The 19,567-nt window shown below is 43.9% G+C and overlaps 1 protein-coding gene across 1 annotated transcript; it reads left to right on the top strand.

The window, feature by feature from the left end:
* Positions 1–2,501: 2,501 nt before the first annotated feature.
* On the top strand, positions 2,502–13,347 carry LOC124201848 (alpha-1B adrenergic receptor-like). Its single transcript, XM_046598097.1, has 3 exons — positions 2,502–3,110; positions 10,751–10,951; positions 11,063–13,347. Exons 2-3 carry the CDS (start codon positions 10,803–10,805, stop codon positions 12,645–12,647), a joined length of 1,734 nt encoding a protein of 577 aa, XP_046454053.1. The 5' UTR covers positions 2,502–3,110; positions 10,751–10,802; the 3' UTR covers positions 12,648–13,347.
* Positions 13,348–19,567: the final 6,220 nt, after the last annotated feature.

Below are 19,567 nucleotides of genomic sequence, written 5' to 3'. Positions count from 1 at the left end.
CATTTTTGTCGAGCGCAAAAATTAAGATTGAAAACATGTTTGTCTGTCGCGGGATCAAAGGGTGTACATAAAACCAACCAGCAGGATCCCAGCACAGCACACGCATCACAAAAAACAAAGTCGGCTTCCGCTGGAACCTTTGGCTCGCGCCAATTGCGCATTTTCTATCTCTTAAAATCAAAATGTGTGTACGAAATTGAAGACGCGGGGAGATTGCTGGACGGTGGGGGGGGGGGGGGGGGAAGGAGGACGAGGAGAGAGAAGGGGGGAATACAGCAGCAGTGGGATTTTGATTCGCTCCAATAATTCGGTCAATCGCGCAAAATCAAAGTCAACCGAGACGATTTCTCTATACGATATAATAAAAACAACAGGTGATAGAAAAGGTCAATTCCCAAAGAAATTTATGAATATCTAATATTCGATCCGGTCGAACCTGATCGCCAAATACTTGGCAGCCCAAACTGCCAATAATTGAAAAAGTACAAAAACAGAAGAGAAAGAAAGAGAGAGAGATATGGCGACACACAGCAAGAAAATGCCCCAAAAAATATTCCAAAACTGTCATATTGATATAAAATGATAAATCACGAAGGCTAATCGAGAAAGAAAAGAAAACAAATGCCAACGGACAACAATCAAAATTCCGTCTATCTCTGACATATGCCATAGCAGCGCATATATGTACTTATATAATACAAGTGATATAGATATTATATTCCCCCCTTTTATTTTATTTTGTTTCTTTATTTTCTGCTGTTGTAGTTGTATACTTTCGGTTGGGCGAATGTAATTCAGGGCAAGGCTAAGAAAGAGAAGAGACTGAGCCAGGATGGTCATGAGTGAACGATGCGGGAGCAGCACAGAGAGAGAGAAAAAGGAAAAAAAAAGAGAGTTGGATGTCAAACAGCGTCGAAATACCGCAACAAAACTATTCGCCGTCGACTGATATGTCGTCAATAATATGCGCTGCTGCTCACGTAATAAACGGTCGATTCAAGGCGGGCGGCAGTGGCGTTTTCAATTCGCTCAAAACAAAACAGAACATAAGCAGAAGCCAAATCAAATTTTAAAAAACAAAATGATGCGGCAAAATCAAGAACGGAAAGACCTTCTACGGTGCATGCGGTGTAGTATGCGATGCGACTCTCCGTGCTGCCGTTTGAAACCTCGGGGAAACGTGAGACGGACTGGCCGTCGCCGCGGCCCCTTCTCTCGTCCCGCAGCACCGCCGCCGCTCTCTAGACTCTCACCTCATTAAGCAATCTGCGTGCAAATGCAAGTCACATGAATCACTACTCAACATTCCGCCAATCCGGTCGTCCTTTTTTATTTTCATTTTCATGACTAGATGAAGGACGGATCGGATCGTTTTTATTCGGCCGTTTTCCGCTATTTTCAAATTTGGCGGGTCTATACAACAGTGGCGCGCAACACTTGAGGCTATAGTCTATCGCAAGTTCCGGCTGGTTTTGAAAAAAAAATATTTTTGAAAAATATTTCGTCTTCCGTCTCTTTGTTGCAGACATATCCGTATATTGGCTCGGCTGCTGCGTGACCACATAACGACGGACGGACGGGCGAAAACGGACGGATATTTTTACACCCATCTGGCAACCCCAACTGTACTCGTATTTATAGACATTTCTCTAACTGGAACACAAAGAAGAGTTGCTGCTGCTGTTGGGGTGGAGGACAAACAGGACGAAGAGGACGGACGCTCTACTAATATAGGTCCAGCAACCCCCATTCGTCCTCCCATACTTCCACACTCAATGATATTCCCCCTAGAGTGTACAGTGTAGAGAGAGACCGTGTGGTTTATCGATCACTTTGGCGGCGTCGGCGTGTCTCGCCAAGCCGTTCCAGTCATCTCTCTGGCTGGCTGGCTGGATCTATATGCTAGCGGCGGCGTGCAACCCTCAGCAGACTTTTTTCTGGCCAGCTGATGGGATATACTCTCCTACTCCCGCGTGGGCGGGCGCACTCACGTTTTTTCTTCCTTCTTCTCTCTTTCCGGCCAAAACAAACTTGAATCAATACAAGAAGAGCAGTGCTGGGCAAACACACAATCCGGGACCTAACGGACAGACGGCCGGGGTGACTGGGTTTGAGGACAAGAAAACAAAGAAGAACTGAAGAATAAGTGTGGGGGAAAAAGGGAGAAAGGGGCGGAAGAGAAAAAGTCAAAAAGTACACACGAAATAATTCGGTTCTTCTTCAAGAACTTGCCAGAATGGACATGTACATACACAAAGAAGCAGTTGCTGGAAAGAACCAGAAGAAGAAGAAGAAGAAGAAGAAGAAGAAAGAAAGAAAGAAAGAAGAAGAAGAAGATAAGGGAGAAATAAGCGAAGGAAACATCTGGGGGAAAAGAGGGCGGAGGAAACATGAGGAAAGACGAGAGAAAGAGAGAGAGAGAGAGAGAAGGGAGGGGGAGCCTCAGGCGGTCCAGCAGGGCCGGCCCCTCTCTCTCCTTCTCTCACGGTGCTGTGCTGTGCAAGTCTCTGCTGAGACTTCTCAAATACCTGGTCCACTGCCAGTTGCCAGTTTAGTCTCCACTCGGCTGTCGAATTCCCAGCAACTCCGTTAATCCTCTACTCTACTCAAAAGTTTCAAAGTCTAATTCCCAGTCAGTGTGATTTTGACGAAAGAGAAGAATTCAGTCTCTATATTAGTTTCTTATCGATCGAATTCAGATTGTTCTCGTTTGGGTTATTTTGCTGTCCCGTCTTGTGGGGGAAAACAAACGACGAATTGATTCGATTTTTCCTTTGACTGGAAGAAGACCATCGAGGAAGAAAACCACCAACCAGCCAGGAGCAGCAGAAGCAGCAAAGTGTGTCGTACCAAAAAGTGAATATACCATGGACCGACCAGATTGTGAAAACGGGAATAGAGCTCGTGTTTGCTATCCGTTCCGGTCAAAAAGTACTCGCAGGAGTTGATCGATTGTTTCATTTCCAGCTCGTCTATTATACACTCACCGCAGAGACTTTTATTTTCTCAATTCTATTGTTCCAACATTTCTGGGAACTTGAATCAAACAAATACAAAATCCAAATCGCTTCGCTCTCTGGATCTCGAACCTCCAAAAACTGGACATTCGGGTAAGTTCCACATTTTATAAGTTGTCTAACAAATTCCCAACCGTCATTGATGTGGGTACAGTCAGAGCGAAACAGCAACAAAAGGGAGACTCAATAGGCAACCGAAATTGGTCGTTTGGTGTGTTGCGTTTGTTTAGATATAGAAAATAGTGCTTCACACATATCTTTGGCATAGCATCTGATGTAGGGCTCCGTTCAAAAAGTATTTGGGCTGGAAGAAAAATAGCAGCCGAGCCGGGGCGCCGCAAATAGTCGACGCAACACGGTCGACTGCCGATATTGAACGTGTACGAAAACGGTACTCGAGTCACGTCTCGTGTCTCTCCCATCGAGAAGGGGAAAATGTTTCAGCATTTTTTGATTGAAGGACGACGCTCTCTCGGTCGCAATACACACGGCGGTGCGGTGGCCATAGAATAGAACCAAACAAAAAAAGAAAACAAAATATATACCCAAGCGGGCGAACGAGCGGCGGCTGTTGGATCGCCAAACAAAATAATCAAAACCAGCAAACTTTTGCCGAATAGAGTCTTAGTAATAAAAGGGTCAGTGCCGCATCGACGCTATATACACACAGCATTTTCAAACCCAAGTTTTTATTTTGTATTCGGACAAAACGAAAACTGCGTCATGACCTTTTCTCTCTGTGTCTAAAAGCCGCTGCTGCTGTCGCCATTGCGTTTCTAAGAATTTGTCTTCTATCAGAAACTCTCGGCGTAGAGATCGAGTCATCCTTTATATACATGTTTGTATTCAATGTGCGAAGTAAAAATTCTTCATCTATTAATAATGTCCTATACAGCAAAGATCAAAGCCGATGAAGTCAGAAATCTCTTTTAGTTATTTAGCTATTGTGAGCTGCAATGCTTTAGACATGGTCTGATCCTTTGCACCATTCGTTGCGCCATTCAAAGAATATTCATCGATCTCTAAATCTATTTTTGGCAACATTTTTCGGTTAAAATCATTTCCGCTTGTGAGTAAAAAATTTTCAATGTTCAATTTGGTCGAATATTTCACCTTATAATCTTGGAAACAGACAAACGAGATTTATTATTTATATTTCCCAGTCAGTAACTCAGTATGGCTTATTACAGCTAATATATTGCATAAGCGAAGTACGTATAGATGAAATGTGTTTACTTGATTTTTTTATTTATACTTGTAGATCGTCGTCTGGTTTTGTTTATAACATACGACGAGAACTCCGGTTTGATTTGAGAAAACGAATTTGATGACCTTGTCCGATTGGTTGACGTGACTCGTTTCCAGTTGCTTTTCATCAGTCTGTTTTCGACTTATAGACATTGGGCTCCGATTGCCAATCGACAACCAAATAACATAAGAGTTAGTCTAAATAAGCGGAAAAGATCCCCCCCCCCTCCCCCGACGACGATTGCAGCTGTTCCCCCATAGTACAGATCTGCTGTATACAATTGAAATTAAATTTAAACTCTTTAGCGCGTGATTTTCATTCGCTCATCCAACGGAGAAATGAGATAAGAAGTGACAGGAAGAAAAAGAAAAGAAAGAACTTGTGTGCGAATATAAACGTTTGATGATACGGCAAAATGATCATCATGCCTGAAAGGTAGGGAGGACTAGAGGCAATTAGTATAAACGAACGTGCACCACGCCCATCCCGAAAAGCAAAAAAAGCAAAAAAGCTAAAAAAAAAACCGCCGTATAACGCCAAAGAGCAAACGTGTGTGTGATGGTAATCTCCGTGTGTGCCGCGCTCAAATTCTCTTAGTTCCCTTGCACGTTTTCAAGTAGATGACGTTGTATAAGTCGAAATGATAGATGAGAGAAAGAAAAAGAAGGAACTTATACATACGTACAGGCAACACACACACACAAGAAAGAAAAAGCATTAGGTGTTTTTGTGCACACACGTTTTTTTTTATCTCTCTAATAGTCCGCGGGAGAATTTTTCGGTTGCGCAACGGTTGTTGATGGCTGTTAGGTCATTCCCAAATGTGTGGCCAGTCAGCCAGCTAGCCAGTATAGTTTCTAAAACGCGTTTAAATTACTAATGTTGCGATGTCAAGTTTCCTGGCTGCGTCTTGCGTTGTTGTTGTTGTTGTATACGAATTCGGCGAAATTTTCCAACCGACGCAACAAAATCCGTCGGCCGGTGACTTTGAAACCGATGGGGGGAACCGGGACCCTTTTTCGACCGACTGATGCAACAACACCCTGATGGGAAGAGAGACGGATTGCTCACCGCAAGTTCAAACCCAAATGGTCATCGCTGACCAGCGAGACCATCTGTATCGACCACACGCTGGAATAAATACGTGCAAACAAAATCCGGACATTATTTTTTCCAAAAAGAATTTCCCTATTTCGTCGTTAAAAGGAAATGGCAAAGAATTTTAAAAGAAAATATAAACTGTGGAAAGACCTTGCAATCGAGCGTGAACTCTGTTGGAACCTGTTAGAAGCATTAAAAAGGGGGGCGGGAGAAGAAGAAGGGGGGGGGGAACCGTGTCGTGAAAAGAAACGATAAAACACATGCGGAACACTTTCAATATTTCCCTATGCCGAGTCCAAAAAGAGAAAAAAGAAGAAATGTGTCCATGGGACTTTTGCATTTTTGCTTCGTCCATCCATCAAAAGCCGAAAACAGATGGCAGAGGGAGCGTAGATAGACCGTGTATAGTATACGTGAGCGCGCGCGTGAACCGTCCGTCCATAGCACTTCCTCGCCCCGGCGTGATAATGTCATCCATCATTCAATCCATCACCTGTCGGTCGAAGCTTCTTTTCTTTCTCTCTCGTTGTGGGTATAAACATATCGTGCCTATACTATCGTACACAGAGTTCTATGCACACATACGCCAAGCTGCTGCTGCACCCACAGACCGGCACAGCCCCTGTGTGTCAATCACGACTCTCCCTCAACTTCTCTTTCACTCCGTGCAGAGTCCTGCAGAATCTAATGACCGTCCTGTAAATAAGAAATTGCATTTAATTGAATCTATAGAAAATTCGTAGTGCATTTCTAAGAAGACTGGGTGTCTCACCTGAAATTGATTACGTCTAAAATCTTGTCAGGTGTTGTAGCTTAGAAATCTGATGCTGGCCAAAATCAAATATTTATTTCCAGCTGCTGCTGGCCGATGGAGAAGAAGATATTTTTGAAGGGTCGTAGTTCAATGACGATATTGTGAGAGCGAAGGGGAGTCATGACAAAAACAGCTTTTCGCCTTGACTCTCAGCTGCTGGGTTGAAACTGCTCGTTCCAGGAGCCTTGACATGGAAAAGAGGGAGGCTCCTTCAACAACGGACGACGACGATTTCTCTGCTGGGAAAAGGCCTAACTAGGTGGGACAAAATAATATGTAGGTTTTTTCAAGCTGTTTCTGTGTTATGGAAGCTGCGGAGAGAAGAGAAAAAGAGAAATGAAACGAGCCTATATATATACATACACACACGTTTTGGTTGGTTGCGGGTGGTCGGGTTTTAAAACAAATCTCGGACGCCAAAAAAGAGCCCAGCGAGAAAGATGAGTTTCTGGAATAAGGCAAAGGCAACTTTTTTTTTGGGTTGTGTTGTACATCAAAGAAGAGAGAAAAAGAAAAGGAAATAAAAATTTTGGAAGAGCCTCCGCCAGAAAACCTCAAAACAAAAAAAAGTTGATTATCAAAACGGTTTTGCCTTATTCCTTCATCAAGGAAAAAAAAAGGCGCACATTCGGAGAGAGAGAGCTGCTGCTGCTGGACTTTGCCGGTGATATAAAAGAAGGTGTTTCCTATTAGTTCTCCGTCTAGACTGGGCCAGGAAGAATAGGGATGAGATCCTCTGTAAATTAAAATGGGAAAAGCATAACAATAACAACAAGTGAAGAGACGACGACAAAGAGAATGGAAGAAAAGCCATCAGGATATTCGGCTGGAAATCGCCTTGAACTGATTGCCTCAATGAGGAGAGAGACAGAGAGAGAGAGAGAGAGAATGACTCAGGGGAAGAGGATTGCGGACCGATAACTCGGCGGGTCCAATACCTTGTGCAAATGACTTGGACAAGCTTAGAAGAGAGAAACTGTCTGCCACACGTTCGGGACTTCCTCCTGTGGGCTGCTGCTGCTGCTGGTTGAGATCAGGATCGACGATATTTTTCTGCCGAATCGGCTGAATGATATGCTGCCGCAGACCCATCAGCAGCAGCAGCTGAGAAACGGACGCCGTTGCCTATAAAGATGTGAAGGTGAAAGATGAACCTTGTGTGATATGGTACCGAACAAGAACCTTCTCGTCATTCGATCCCCCCGGTTTTTTCGCTGCTGGGAGCTCACTCACTTCTTCTTTTTTTCCATCGTTTGGTTTATTCCATCTCGTCGTCCGCCCATTTGATTGAAAGCCAAAACGTGATGCGGGCCCCGATGAAACCACCCGACCAAAAAACTGAAAGAAGACAACAGAAAAAGAGAAAGAAAAAGAAAAAGAGAAGATGATGACGACGACCAGAAACAGTGACTTACTTCCCTTTAAGCTTTTGTAGGTCGCCCCCCTCTCGCTCTTGGCGGCATCCCAATAGCTGTGGCGGGCAGGCATCACATTCCCATCACTGAAGCAGCATTGGGTATATAGTGTATATTTATTGTTGGTACGAAACTGGGGTATCCGTCCGCGCGCGTATTATCGGCCGCCGCCCGGCCGGAAGGACGCACAGAGACAAAAGTCTCTATAGCAGAGCGAATCGAGTCCAGCACACAATTTCTAATAGAGATCCCGGTTCTCAAATGTAATAGCTACGCGGATATTTCGCTCCATTCATTCATTCTCCTTTTGCCAACCGAATTTTTCAGTCAAACTTTTTTCATGTCGAAAAAGATCGGGGCCATCCGTCACGTGCGGCATGTCACAACTTTGCTCGACTGACAGCGCGACGAGAGACTATTCCATTTAAAAATCGGATAACAAGAGATAGAAACTTCAAAATAATCCTTAGAAATCATCAATGCGGAAAAGAATTTTGTTTCTATTTAAACGAACCGCGCGCTCCGATTCCCGTGAAAAAAATAATCGAAAACGGCCAGGAAAAGACTCGAAAAAACCGCCAACACACAACTTTCAAGGTTGGCATTTTCGCCGGGCAGTTGCTGCAGCACAGGAAAAGGTTTTCTGCCGTGCCAATCCTTGGCGAAGCCTTACACGGTCTGAAAGGAGTTGACATTTACGAGCGTTTCCACCTTACACATCCCGACTGTTTTTTGTTTGAGTTTCGAGTGGATGTTGAGAGCGGCAAAGCAGAAAGAAGTCTTGCCGGCGTTTGACTGCGAGGCCGTGCAAAAAGGCCCTTTTTTTCTATTCTCCCGATCACCGCGAAGAAGACCATTACTTATATATATTTACTCTCAGTTATAGCAGTGTTTTGTTGTTTAGCCAGTTTTTTTTAAAATTTTAAATCTTTGGTTAACAAAAATTCCGGCTCTTTTGTCCAGCTGTTTTGTCGTCCTGTGTGTGTGTGTGTACAACATTATGCGACATGTGGCGATCCGTCAATGACTGATGCGGTAAGATTTCCAGCGAGTTTGATCGAACTACTCGCAACCATCTCGTCGTAATACACGTTGAATATTACGCCAGGCGGAATATACTATATAGTGTGTATGTTCTCTCTCCGGACATCAATGAAAGTCATCAATGCTTTGGCATTGTTGCTGCTTCATGCCTTTGGCTTAGACCATCGCTCATGACGGATCGCAATCGATTTGCATACCAGAATTTTAAAAAGAAGAGAGAAAAGAACCAGCGAATTTCTCAATGGATTTATATAAGAGCTAATGCATTTGAACTTTGTTTTTTTTTCTTTTCCTGCTGTACATAAAACAAAACTTAAAAAATAAAGAAGAGGATAATAATAATGAACGGGGAATTGTGCATACACACACTGTTGAAGTAAAGGGCTATTAACATATGCGCAAATCCAAGTTGTTTTAGCGAGTATAGAATATGGCGCGTTAATGCTTCTACTGGCTTTATATCGCCTTTGTCGGTTAGTATATTCTCCTGATGACCAACAAAACAGAAAAAGTTCTTTTCCTTTCCAAAATTGTCTCTCTCAACTTCCTCTTTTATAGAAACTGTCGAGTCCACTGCAGCTACTATATAAGATATTTAGCTGGAAAGAATGAAACATTTTTCTTCTCCTCAATATAGTACGGCAGGTGTGGTTGTATATTTGAATTGTGCGTGCGTGAGCATGCTCAACAAGTTGTTTGCAAGCCCACCACATCCCCAGCCAAGAGTCAAGGTTGTATGAACTACCTTTTGCCAAAAGAGCCACAATAACCAAATAGTATAGAGAGAGAGACGATCAACGAAACCTCATAGTGTTATGCGCGCCCAAATAAAAGAAAAAACACGCAACTCCCACAGCTCAGAGAGTTGGCTGGATGATGATGACGTTTGGCGTGGGCGAAACTCTCATTTGCCGCGGGACTTGTAAGACCCGGCAGTGCTGGATGCTTGAAAAACTTCTTATAACTTCCTCGTTCAGCCCCACTTTCTCTCTAGCTATAACCATCAGGACACACACTATTTGTGAGTGCAACTTGGGGGAAGATTATAGGTTTTGAGCGTCTTTCTTTTTTCTCACACCGAAAATTTTTTGTTAATTTTCTTCTTCTTCTTCTTTGCCCTCGACGCAAATCAAAAGTGACGTTATATTTTTTTCCGGTGAACGAAATGACGCTGTGGCGCGGGGGGCCGTGTGTCATGGAACGAAAATAGCGACTTGCGAGCGCCCGGTTGGGAGGGAATTGACGTCAGCCCCGGCATCTCTCTCTCTCTCTGAATATGGGAAAACGGGCAGCAAGGACTTGTCGTGATGGTTGCCTCACCCCGGTGCTGCGCTCTGTGTTTTGGGCCGGCTGCTGCTGATGTTGTTGTGTGTCTCCCCCCTTCACTCGCGCATTTCCACGTTCCTTTCTGACAAAATCAGTTGGCAATTTCTCGTTTCAGAGAGTGGCAAACGAGTTTTTAGACAGAGCACACCAGCCCTTTAGATTTGATCAACTCAAAGGCGAAATGACGAATCTCAATGGCAATGAAACAAAAACGAAAATGGTGCCGATTGACACCAGGCCATTTGACTTTTGTCAACTTTTCATATGGTCATCTTATCAATCTCTCCGACTGCAAAACAACACAAAAATTTGATATCGAAATCTGCGCTGAGATCTCCGCGCTGGCCAACATATAAGCGGGCTGACCATTATTCAAAATCAAATGCTGCGACTTTAGCGAAGCATCTCAAATTTCCAGACGCGCTGTAAAAAATAAAAACAGAAAATAATAAACTGCCAGTAAGACAAACTTGATGCTGCGCTTTTGTTTGATACAAGCGCGCGTCTATTATATTTTTTGAATTCTGTCACATCATTTTTGCGTTGCGCGCCGACGAAAATGGATCGTCTAGCGTGCGACATGTTATTGTCCATTTCGCCAGTCATAACGATGTCGGAACAACTGCTAGCGTATAATATTTTTCCTTTTTGTTCCCATCCTTTTATAGTTTGCGGTTTCGGGATTTATATGCTAAATAGATGCGCGCGCGACTGAAAATTTGTGACTGTCGTCAACTCTAATTTTTGTTTTATTTCATTTTTTTTTTTTCGGTTGGAATTAAAGGAATTAAACGGTGCTGACCTGAAGCGCGGCCAACAGCACCGTCAAGACAGAAATGGACGTGGAAGGATCGGTGATCTCGGCCGCGGCCGGCATCGTCATTCACGTTCTCCTCGCCCTCCTCTTTCTATTCGCCACCGTCGCCAACGTTCTGGTCATCGTCATCTTCTACCGGCGTCCGGCACTCCGCACCTTATCAAACAGGTCCGAATTCATTTGCTGTTTATTCTTGAAACATAAAATTTTCCACCCGTCTCTTTCGATCAAACATTCGGATTTTGACCGTTTGAATTTTCAATTTTTTGGCGCCAACAGGTTCGTCATGTCGTTGCTGTCGTTCAACCTGGTGGCGACGACCGTCTTGCTGCCGCTCATCCTCATGGACAGCCTCATCGACGTCCATCTCTCCTACACACACTCGACGGTGGATTACGCCGTTTGCGTGGCCGGCCAGGCCGTCACGACGCTAGTGACGACGGGTTCCATCAGCGCCGCTCTGGTCATCGCCGTTGACCAGTACTGCGCCGTCATGGCCCCACTCCACTACCACCGACGGGTGACCAAAACCAAAGCCTGTCTACTCCTGGCCGGCCAGTGGATCCTGGCCGTGGCCATGTCGGCTTTCAGTCTGCCGGACTCGGCCGGCAAACACTTTTGGAAGGGCTGCTCCAACCGGGGCGACCAGCTCTTCGCCCTGGCCAGTCTGTCGGCCACCAGCGACGACGACCAGCTCAACTTGACCAGCACAGTGGCACCGCCACCGTCGTCCAACGAAACCCTCTCGCCCGTCTGGTTCCAGAGCTACTCGGAAGAGGTTTGGACGATGCTGTTCGTGTCCAGCTCGGTGTTGTGCTACGTGGTGCCGCTGGCCCTGCTCACCTGGATGTACTTGAGGATCTACAGCGCGGCCCACCGCAACAGCCAGCGGACGCGACGGACCAGTTTGACGCACAGCGCCAGCGAGCTGGTCGTCCACTGCCTGGGCCACGGCTCGTCCAATTCGCTGGCCCAGGTCTCGCAGATGATGCCGTCCTCTTCGTGCCAGCTGACCGGATGCTCCGACAACTTGCCGTTGCCGTCGCGCACTCCGTCGCTGCGCTCCACGTCCAGCCAGATCGTCCACAATTTGCGCTACCGCATCTCCAACGCCTCGCTCTTCCTCTACCGCGAAGAGTCCAGGGCGGCCAGGGTCTCCGTTTTCGTCCTGGTCCTGGTCGTCTGCTGCTGGATGCCCTACCACGTTCTGCTGGCCCTGCACGGCTGGGCCGGTTGGAGCCACCGTTTGCCGTCCTACGCCTACCACTTGACGCTCGTCAGCGTTTTGATCAATTCGCTGGCCTCACCCTTTCTCTACGCCTATCGATCCAGGCGCATCCAGCGCGAAGTCCGGCGGCTCTTCGGGTTACCGCCCAAGTCCCGCAAGGGATCCCACCGCCACCGGGAGCTCTCGGCCAGCCACAAGCGCCGGGCCAAGTCGCTGCGCTCGCTCAGTCCGCGCCGTCAGCTGCTGCGCAAGCAGGTCCGCGGAACGGACGCCCTTTCGCCGGAAGAAGTCCAGGCGGCTCTGTCGACGTGCAATTCGCGGTTCTCTTCGACGGCCGAGGAGCCGGCCACGGCCCCGTCTTCTTCGTCGACGGGCGCCGACCAGCCGCAACACCCAGCCCGTCCCGAGTTGGTGCGCCACTTCCTGGTCAAAATGAGCCGCTTGTGGCAGAAGCCATCGGCGACCAGTCAGCTGTCCAGTGTTCACGCGTCCGGCGGCAGCGCCGGCTGCCCGTCCGTGACTGCCGGAGTCACGTCCGAGTTGATGGCCGTCACGGTTGACATCTCGCGCTCCTCTTTCTCCAGCGCCACCAGTTCCAACAGCACCAGCAGCGCCGAAAGCGACGTCAGTCTGTAAATAACCAAATTGAATTCAATCAAGACAATTATTACGACGCTTAGAATATTAATAACTCTCATCATCATCATCCACCGACAATAATAATATTCAAATCAAACTCGATTCATTTCATTCAATTTGTGACTGTCCAGCAGTTTTAAAAAATGATAAAAATTGAGGGACAGCAGTGAGCGTGATGGACGTGTCAAGGTTGCAGCTCTCGCCAGTCCGATGATCAAGTCTTTCAATTTGCATATTACGAGGAGCGCAATCATTATCGTTCATTTTTGTAATATTCGAACACCTTTGACAGGATGACGCGCGCGGTTATTTCGTTGTGTGTTTTACATTTGACCCCACCCCTGTACACATGTTTGAGTGTACATTTCGAACGCTTTGTATATCCAATATTGTTTGAAACCAAAAGACAATAAGTATTACTATATATACACACGTCGTCGTGACAAGATGGAAATTTTTGAAAAAAACCCGCCCTGCCCGATTCCCTTGACTTCATTACCTTTTCGATGTTTTTCGCTCATGTTTGTTCGCGTGTTGCTGATGTACATAAAATAATTTGTCTGATCATTTTGTAGATATTGAAACAACACACCGATCGCGCCCGCTTTTTTTTTCTCCCCGCTAATCATTTAGTAATACTCTCGCAAACCAAATAGACACATGATGGAGGCTGCCGAAAAATTAAACAAATAAAATTTAAAAAATAAAAAACATTTTTCAAAAACAAACAAAAAAAATATTAAATTTCTCAAAAAACACAACACTCAAAAACGTTTTTTCGTCATATTTTTGACACTCATGCCCAGACGCTAATTGACTCTCCATTTTTTTGTTTTTCAAAAATTAATTGAAATCTCTGTGAATATTGTAAATATAAATAAAATATATAATGTACGATTAACTTTTTATCGGCTTGTCATATTTTTTTTCTTTTCATTTCAAAACGACCGAAACATTTTTCGGTTTGTCATTTGACAGACATCCCAAGCGAGAAACTCAATTAATATATAATCAACAAAAAAAACTAGTCCCGTTTGACTGGTTATGTACGAAATTTTAAAAAAAGAGAAAAATCTAAACAGAAATCAACGCTGGACGAGAAGGTAAACGGGCACCTGCAAGGCTTTAGAATAAAATAAAAAAAGGCGACAATATCCTTTGGGTTGTTGCTTTTAAGAAAAAGTCCGAAAAGGAAACGCCAACGCTTTCACTCGCGTTCGCAGGTCCGTGCAGCACGAAGAACGAACGAACGTCACGGACTAATAGACCAGATCTTTTGTGCAAGTTAGCCAAATACACTCTGTCATCAAGCGAACTTTTCCTTCTTCTCATCCAAGTTGATTTCTTTCATTTTTACAGAGAGTTTCTTTATGCAACATGTTGTATATATAGTAACCGAATGCTGAACGGCCTGGCTAATAATTTTCCCTTGCCATATATTCTACCTAGCTACTACCTACCTATACTTTTTGGCTACTTACGGCTCAATAATCATCGCAGCCCCGACGGAATACAAACAAAACGACGACTGCAGCAGGACACACTAAAGATAAAATAGAAGCGATAGGACCGGCGAAGAAAGAAAGAAGAAGAAGGTCCGAAACATTTAGTGCCGTGTCTATAAAAGAATCAAACAGCACAACACACACACACGGGGCTATGTGTGTGTGCTATAGTGTATAGGAGCGAGCCAGAGAGAGTCAACAAGCGCCAAGTTGAGCCCTGAAATCTTTCGCCGGCGGTCGTAGATCAGCGAAGGGCTTCAAGCTTCAAACTGTGTCCTCATGAATACTGGATGAGCCGCACCGTGAAAAAGTTGCTGCTGGCCGGGCTATCCACAGCAGAAACCCCGGCCACCATCATCCCAGCACAGGGCACAGCTCCAGCTCTCGCGGGGGGGAACGGTTGGCTGTGTTACAACAAGTGATTTTCTCTCCTTTCTTTTAAAATAAAATATTATTTCTTTTAGACAAGATGGCCTTAAGGTTTTTGTTCGTTCCTTCGCCTCTTTCATTCATCTGTGTACAGGCTACCCCTCATATGCCACACCTTAGGCCCCGATTTGGCCCAAGAGGCACGCACGACGGCCGTTCAACAGCACCGGAAAGGACTAAGAGAAAAAATAAATATTTTTTTTTTTTTAAATAGAAAAGAGTTGAAGAAAGAGAAACGATCATCTGTGCGGCGTGACAACTTTTCACAGCACGTCTAGCAAAAAAAAGTTTGGGGGTGCCAATCAAATAGATAACGAGAACACAATGGCGCATCACGCGCACAGCTCATCAGATGAACGAGGCAATCAAAAACGGCGCCCAGATCTTTTTTGATTTCTTCCGAGTCGAATCGAACGATCAAGGATTTTTTAAAATTTATAATATCGATACATAGAGGACTGACAGCCTGGATTATTAGATATATATTTTTAGAAAATAAAAGAGATAAAGGTGTGCATGTGTTTTTTTTATTTGAATATATAAGGCGCGATGGCATCACCGCTGAACAATGCGCCGGGGTGTATATTTTATATCAAGTGTCTTTTATATTTTCCTCGTTTTTATTTTTGGATAGAAATCGGGTGGGGGACGAACGACTTATATATATATGCGCCAATGTGGTGATGACGACCTTGCTTCTACATTCCCAAGTTCGAGAGCAATTGGCACCTGGGCAAACACCTCCAGGTCGGATCGTTTATTTTATTTTTGGGTTGTTTTGTTTTGTTTTGTGTTGGCTTCACCTTTTTGGTCGAAATAATATAAGAACCGGTCGCCGTGACCCGTTCTATAATTTCTCTCCTTCGTCCTTTTTTAAAATTTTTCCACTACATTTATAACGAGATATAAGCGCGCAGGGGTGTTTGTACACATTTCTTTGGTTGTTTTTAATTGCGTTGCGAAGAGAATATAACAAACGATGATGTCATCTGCTGTTCCAGATTCTTATTTCCTTCACGCGTCATTCCAACACAATAGCAGCTTGAAAAAAAACAAGGTTTTTCCATCTTCTCTTTTGATCTCTCCGCAGTTGTTGTCGGTTGTTGTTTCGTTTCAATTTTCCTCTTTTGCTAATTTGTTCACTCTTTTTTTGACTTGGCGTTTTTTCTTTATCTTTGGTCGTGTTCCAGCAACCGCACACGTTCGTTTGTCTGTCCCCCGGGAGATTATTTTTTCTTCGAAAGAGGAATTAAAAGGACCGGAGGAAATAATAAGAAAAAAGAAAGGATGAAGAAATAAGAAGACAAAAGAAAAATATATACTTCTATACTTTGCTGAGCTGGACAGCTCGTCTGCCATAGCAAAAATATATATTATACACCTAGGAAGTTGATGTAAGATGAAATATTCATCGAGATTCGAGACGGAGCACATGTATATATATTTCAAGGTTCTCTCTTTCTGGTGGGTCTTCTCTTCATCCAACTGTTTAAATTCCCCGGGCCAAGCCATGCAAGCAAACACACATAGCCATTTTAGCAAAAAAGTTTGTTTGCTTTATACTAAAAGACAGAAAGAAAAAAAAATGTTTGTTTAATGTTTTCTCTTTTTTTCTTCTTTCTTTCTCTCTGTGTTCTCCTTTGATGATGAAAGCAGAATAAGGAAAGAAAAGAGAAAAAAAAACCAACAAAATATTACGATATGCAGATTGTTTTTTTGTTTCTTATTTCTTATTTCTTTTTGGGCTGCTGCCGATCCCTTCTCCTTATATTATTCTTTTTGGCTGCTTTGATCTATCTATCTTCTTGATCGATATTTCACGTGTCATGGTCGTATCGTTACATTAACGAAATTCCGATCCGTTTGCGACATTGCTTGACCTCTCACATTTCTCCTATATCGACGCCGCGTCCATGAAAAAAGGTTCACCGATCGGCCAACGTGACGTCCATCACGTAGAGATTTTTTTAAAGATCATTTCGAAGAAATCAAAGGCCCAGCAACTCGCAGCAGTAAAGAATGACGCGAAAAATAAAAATTTGAAAAAAAACAAAATTTGAAAGAAAGAAAAGGCCGGGAGCATGTGCCATTTATGACCGGCGTTTGGTTCAAAAGAAGAGAGAGAAATACGTTAAATATTACTAAGAGAGGAAGGAGGAGGAGAGCCTCCGCCTTCCGCCATCAAGTACGTTTAACCGTCAAAGAAGTTATATCGCTCCGAACTCTCTCTCTCTCTCTGATGCTGTGCTGGCCAAACGTTCGAGAGAAAGAAAAAAAGAAAGAATCCCTTTTATAGCGTCGCCTTTTCACGTTTTTTCTATCCCGCGTTCACTGCTGCCGCCGTCGGGGAAAGATACGCATTCACCCGAAATTTCGGTAATATTATATATACATCTTCCCCCCATTGGCGCATCAAAGAAGCGAAAATATCGCGCAACAATCAACACACACACAATCAAGAAAAAGAAAAAGACAAAATCCTTCAATGGCCATCACCTGTATCATTTTTTTGTGGAACGTTTTCACTTGCGGAACTTTTTTCTTTCTTTCTTATTTTTCTAGCTGGATGCCGAACTTCTTTTTACGACAGGAATTTCTCTCTCTCTCTCCCTCCATCCCCCCTTCGGTTGGGGTTCCGTTATACCTGCTGCGTCGCACACTCGAATAAAATAACGAAAAGATTATTATTACATATACCTCTGCATGGACTCGAATTCTTTGCCCTTTCATTCAATGGTGGACCCTGAAATTTGATTATTCAATCTATATTCCATACAGCGACGAGAAAATTTATATAAATTTTTATAAATAAAAAGGGAACGGCCACACGTAGATACATTTGATGATGAGCCAGCCGGACAGAGACAGATAGAAACGAAGGAAAAACAAGACAATCTTCCGCAAACGAAAGAAAGAAAAAAAAATCTGCACGAGACCGCAGGGCATAAAATGTCTACGTATATCCAATTCCAATGTTGTTATATACCTATATCATTATAGTTTGGAGAGATGGTGGCCAGCAAGGAAGTCCCTACGGATATTGTTCACCTTCAAAAAATAAAAAGTTGAGGGGCGCCCCCCTCTTCAACCACAAAGAAAAACGAATAAATAATCCAAAAATCAAAATGGCCCCCATCTTCTTCCATAAGAAAATGGAGAACGATCTATACAGAAGAAAGAATGCTCGTAGCCATCTCTCATCATCATCATTATCGTTCGACTGTGATTACGAGGACGTCCAGAGAGAGAGGAGATATATCCACATGCCGCTATATGCATAAGGTTTTTTGATCCAGGTGGGTTCCCCCCTCATATCTTTTGACTCCAGCCGCTATGATTGTCTTGTCCGTCGTTGGCCATACCATCAAAACCTCCAAGGTTCCAGATGGAAGAATGAACTATATGCAATACAACATAGCCCGGAGTCTATATAAAATATATAAATAAGGATATAGAAGAGATAGAAAAAGGTCGAACCCAGAAAAAAGGAAAATCTATACAGACTGATGATGATGATGGTACACAACTGCCCTCTATTTTCAAATTTTTTATCTATATATTTTTATTTATTATTTTTTTAAATTTTTCGATTCATTCGATCGTCGCTGGTTCACATCTTCGTCGGTGAGTATATATGGGCAGCACAAGAGCGCGCGGTCCATCAGAAGAAAGATGGAAACGAGAATCGTGATTTATCATTCCCTGGGCTTCATCACAGTTTTTTTGAAAGGACTAGATGTTAGGCTGCCGTTGGATACATCATCTCCGCTAACACACACAAAAACAAAATCTTCGCTGTTCTCTCTCTACCAGATGATCTATTGTAACTTTTTTGTTTCTTGTTTTTCATCCAAAAAAGATCAGAAAAGGTAAAAGGGGTCGTCTGGAACTCGATCGACTGGGCAGCGATCCATTCAAAATGCGCAGTTAGCTCTCGACGACAACGACGACGATATCCTCGACATATCAGAAAAAGAAAATAAAGAAGAGCGAGAAAATAACACACCCAACAGTATTTTCGACACGAAGAGTAACATACAAGGTATTCGAAAATGCACGGCGGGAAATATAAATCTCAGCCCGTACTTGGGGGGCTTCTAGTACGTTTAACATGGGCCATTATATAAATAATCGATGGCCATCATCTCAAGCGGACTGCTGCCGATGTTATTGGCACAAAGCGAAACTTTTTTGGATGTAACTAACAGACGTAACGACATGGCAGCAGCAGCAACCGATTGATGGTGACTCATTCCGTCGAAATGTTTTTTGGCACGGCACGTCAGCCGCGATGTCAAGACTCTCCTGCCCTGGACAAAAGTGCTTACAAATTTCACAGGGCAGCAGCGAGATCATTTACCTGATGTTATACCTTACTTGGCATCCTCTCCACTGTGTCCCAATATTTTTCCTTTCAAACGATATTTGGCTACTGCAAAATAAAGACGGGCCAGCAGACGTTGACTCAACTGGAAAAAAACAAATATCGGCCGGGATTCAATAGGTTTTGCCCGTGAGGATGATCGTGTCTGGCCTCGAAAATATGGACGTCTTTTTTTCCCCAATTGCGGTGTAGTAAAAAATAAAACCAAACTGAATATCACGAGCGACGACCCGTTTTTCTCTTTCTCATCGCGGACCGATGATTATATACAGCTGGCCATTTTTCCATCAGAGAAATTCCCCTCCCCCCCCCCCCCCAAACATATTCCCATCAATTTGAAAGGGTAAAACAAGCGAGCCGAAGTATATATCAACAGCGGAAAAAAAAAATAAAATAATAAATGAGGAGAAAGAACAATTGAACAACCACTTTCCACTTTCCGACTGTGAAATTGTATTGCGCGCGCTCGGCTTTCCCCGAAAAACGTCCAGCAGATTTCCCTCGGTAAATATAAAGTAAAAACAAAACGTTAGATACAAAAAATTCCCCCTCAAAAAAATTCGACCGAGTGGAAAAAATGAGAACCAAACAAATGCAAT

This window comes from Daphnia pulex, chromosome 9 (genome assembly GCF_021134715.1).
Source record: "Daphnia pulex isolate KAP4 chromosome 9, ASM2113471v1".
NCBI lineage: Eukaryota > Metazoa > Arthropoda > Branchiopoda > Diplostraca > Daphniidae > Daphnia > Daphnia pulex.
The sequence above is the reverse complement of the archived record's forward strand: the minus strand, read 5'-3'. Positions and strand labels throughout refer to the sequence as shown.

Bases quoted from the DNA above. Each gene is read 5' to 3' on its own strand.
- LOC124201848 (XM_046598097.1), top strand. From the start codon at position 10,803: ATGGACGTGGAAGGATCGGTGATCTCGGCCGCGGCCGGCATCGTCATT. The intron at 10,952-11,062 runs GTCCGAATTCAT...TGGCGCCAACAG, and splicing joins CTCCGCACCTTATCAAACAG to GTTCGTCATGTCGTTGCTGT.